The 1,612-nt window shown below is 42.9% G+C and overlaps 1 protein-coding gene across 1 annotated transcript; it reads right to left on the reverse strand.

Moving 5' to 3' along the window:
- Window positions 1–620: 620 nt before the first annotated feature.
- On the reverse strand, window positions 621–944 carry LOC116644190 (dnaJ homolog subfamily C member 15-like). The gene has a single exon (XM_032423552.1). It carries the CDS (start codon window positions 942–944, stop codon window positions 621–623), a length of 324 nt encoding a protein of 107 aa, XP_032279443.1.
- Window positions 945–1,612: the final 668 nt, after the last annotated feature.

Consider the following 1,612-nt stretch of genomic DNA (forward strand, 5'->3'; position numbering starts at 1 on the left):
AAATGGGGGGGGGGGGGAGGGGAAGAAAAAAATAAAAGAACCAGAAGGAAACAGAAAACTTTTATAAACTTAAAATAAAAAAGACCTTTGACAGGACTTCATAAAATCCACAAGTCTTAAGAGACAAGATGGAGACGTACAACCATAAAATGAAATGATTCTCCATGGTAAAAAATACTATAAACATGGTCAGAAGACAAATGAAAAACTGGAAAAAATATTTGCAACACATACGATAAAGTGACCCATCCTGTAACATATAAAGAACATTTATAAATCAAGAATATAAACATAACCTCCCTAGTAGGCACAGAACATGATAGATAGTTCATAAAGTAGAAAAAAAGTCTTTGAACTTGTAGAAAAAAAATGCTCCACCTCACTCTTAATAAAATAAGTGTAAATTTAAACCATTGATTTGTGCACCTGCATAGATTCATGAGTTACAGCAGGTTTTTTTTTTAGATTGTTAATCTTTTATTATTATATACCTTGATAGTGGAATAAATGTGGTCAGTACATGTATGAAAATTATGAACACCGTGGTTTAGACTACTTTGCAGGACTTTTTTGTTTTATATTCCCCCCTTTTTTCCTTCAGAATGATTCTGAAGCATCAATCAGTGTTTGGTGGTTGCTTCTAGCAAGTTTTCTGCTTCATTTATTTTGGTTGCTAGGTAAGGAGATCCACCTTTACCTGGGTGATTCAAAATCATGATTCTCCTATGAGCTGTTCTAATCTTGGCCTTGCCAGCAGATGGGCTTATACCCAAAATAAGACTAGCTTCTCGCCTACTCATTTTCTGTTCAAATCCTCCTTTATAGTAGGATGAAAGGCTCAGTCCCTGGTCGACGTCCGCGTCTGGCCCTTTGGTCACCGGCAGCGAGTACTCCGCGTAGGGCAGACCCTCGCCAGCAGGGGCGATGCCATCACGGGGAGCCATGGCAATGCGACGCGTTACAGCAGGTTTTAAACTAATACTGATGTCTCTTAGATTCTGAAGGGATGCAGGGGACAAGTCATATTGATGTGGTTTTGGACTATAGGTGAGGTTCGGTGCGGTGAGGTCTGGCGCCAATGACCAAGAAAGAATTCTTGAGACATCTTTGGTGCAAAATGGTGGTTTTATTAAAGCACGGGGGCAGGACCGTGGGCAGAAAGAGCGGCGCTGGGGTTGTGAGGAGTAATTGATTCTATACTATGGGGTTGGGGGAGGTAAGGAAAAAGGGAGGTTTTCAAAGGAGCTTTCATATGCTAAAGACGACCTACAGGATACCTGAGGCCTCGCCTTTGTCAAGTTAAGGTTGTTTTTCCCTCTAGTAAAGCATTAACAGTAAGACAGTTGGGAGCTTCCTGGAGGAAAGCGGCACATGTCCCACCCAGGAGTGGGGGAGGGGTAGGTGGCAGGGTGGCAGCTTATGCTTTCTCCTCAGCTAGCCTTCTGCTCCCTCATCAATATAGCTGCACACATCTTCATCTCCTCAGAAGACCAAGCAACTTCCTAGGTGGGTAAACCTCGAGGTCTGTGTGGATCCCTCCGACACTCTTTTATACCCTTGTCCTCATGGTACCCTGAGGTTGCATGTGGGTTCACGGTTCCCCCAGACCAAG

Source organism: Phoca vitulina, unplaced genomic scaffold, assembly GCF_004348235.1.
Source record: "Phoca vitulina isolate PV1807 unplaced genomic scaffold, GSC_HSeal_1.0 scaffold29, whole genome shotgun sequence".
Classification (NCBI taxonomy): Eukaryota; Metazoa; Chordata; class Mammalia; order Carnivora; family Phocidae; genus Phoca; species Phoca vitulina.